The 1642-nt window shown below is 40.7% G+C and overlaps 1 protein-coding gene across 1 annotated transcript; it reads left to right on the top strand.

Annotated features, from left to right (window-relative positions):
- Positions 1-269: 269 nt before the first annotated feature.
- LOC142204357 (olfactory receptor 1M1-like) lies at positions 270-1205 on the top strand. Its single transcript, XM_075275671.1, has one exon. It carries the CDS (start codon positions 270-272, stop codon positions 1203-1205), a length of 936 nt encoding a protein of 311 aa, XP_075131772.1.
- Positions 1206-1642: the final 437 nt, after the last annotated feature.

Genomic DNA, 1642 nt, shown 5'->3' with positions numbered 1-1642 from the left:
GCCCCCACCGCTAATCCCCAAGGAGTGTTCTCACCTCTATAAAAGTCTCACTGCAACTGGGGACTTGTATTATAACATCTCCCGAATCAACATCGCAACAGATAAGAAGAGGAACTTTACATCTACGGGGTTCCTTCACCTTGATGTAAGTGATTGATGAAATTATTCTAGAGAGTGGATGTGCCTAGGTCATGATGGGGAAGCTTCCATGCTGCATTATACAAGTGACCGTATTACTTTTGTTTTCCAGATACGTTCCTTTGCTGAGAATGTGTGAGGTCAACCAGACAGAAGTCACTGTGTTTCTACTTCTTGGATTTCAAGGTCTCCATGAAATAAAACTTCTACTCTTCGCAGTCTTTCTTCTGGTCTACATTGTCATAGTGATTGGAAACCTTCTCATTGTTGTTTTGGTGTCCACCATGGATCATCTGAAGATCCCCATGTTTATCTTCCTCAAACATTTGGCCACCGCCGATGTCCTCCTGACCACCACTGTGGTGCCAGCCATGTTGGACATCATATTAGTGAATGAGATGAAGATGTTAGTAGGTATCTGCATCACCCAGATGAACTTTATCTTCATTTTTGGATTTGTACAATGTTTCTTCATCGCTGTCATGTCTTACGACCGCTGTTTGGCCATTTGTAACCCGATGCATTACATATCGATTATGAGCCCCCGTGTTTGCGTTGTGATGACTCGAGGGGCCTGGTTTTTGGTGTTCGTCATTTCAAGTGAAATCATTTTGGTTTGTCAGCTAGAGTTCTGCAGTCTAAGCCACGTGGACAGTTTTTTCTGCGATTTTACTCCAGTGGTAGAGTTGGCCACATCCGATACTTCTGTCTTATTATTGGTTGACTTCATCGTCTCGGTTGTCATGATCTACTTTCCTTTCTTTTTCACCATTCTAACTTACGTCTGCATTTTTGTTGCCATATTGAAAATTTCCACCACCAGTGGAAGGAGTAAGGCCTTTTCCACGTGCAGTTCCCACCTGACCACCGTGTGTGCCTATTACGGGACTCTGATGGCCATAACCTTGAACTCTTTTGATAAGGGATCTTCCAATCTGAATAAGTTCAGTTCTCTTTTGTACATTGTGGTGACTCCTCTACTTAATCCTATTATCTACAGCCTGAGGAACCAAGAAATCAAGAGAACGTTGCAAAAAATCATCAGAAATTTTGCTACAAAAAGTTAAATGAGTCGTCCAATTCTTATCATGTGATATATTGTACAACTTATCTCTGTGTGTCTTGTCTATCCCGTAATCTTCTGTCTTTGATGGGGTTCATATAATATGAGTAGCTACTCTTTATATTGCTTGTTTATACAAAGTTATACTTAACCCCTTCCCGTGGCAAGAATTTTTTGATTTTTGATTCTGTCTTCCCATCTTTCAAACCCTCTAACCCTGTTATTTTTCTGTATGAGGGCTTAATATTTGTGGGACAAACTGTAATTTGTAAGTGTCCCATTTAATATATCATATGATGGGAGTGTATGGGGATACATAAGGTGTCTTTTTTTTTGCGGGGTCAGGAGTATTTTATACTTCCATTTTGGAAATTGCTTGATCTTTTGATCGCTTTTTGGAAGGTCAAATGGTGGTTCGGCTCCTTTGATCTTCCTCCTTCT

The sequence above is a fragment of the Leptodactylus fuscus genome, chromosome 5, assembly GCF_031893055.1.
Source record: "Leptodactylus fuscus isolate aLepFus1 chromosome 5, aLepFus1.hap2, whole genome shotgun sequence".
Taxonomy (NCBI): Eukaryota; Metazoa; Chordata; class Amphibia; order Anura; family Leptodactylidae; genus Leptodactylus; species Leptodactylus fuscus.
Note: the sequence above shows the minus strand (reverse complement) of the source record. Positions and strands in the feature narration are given on the sequence as shown.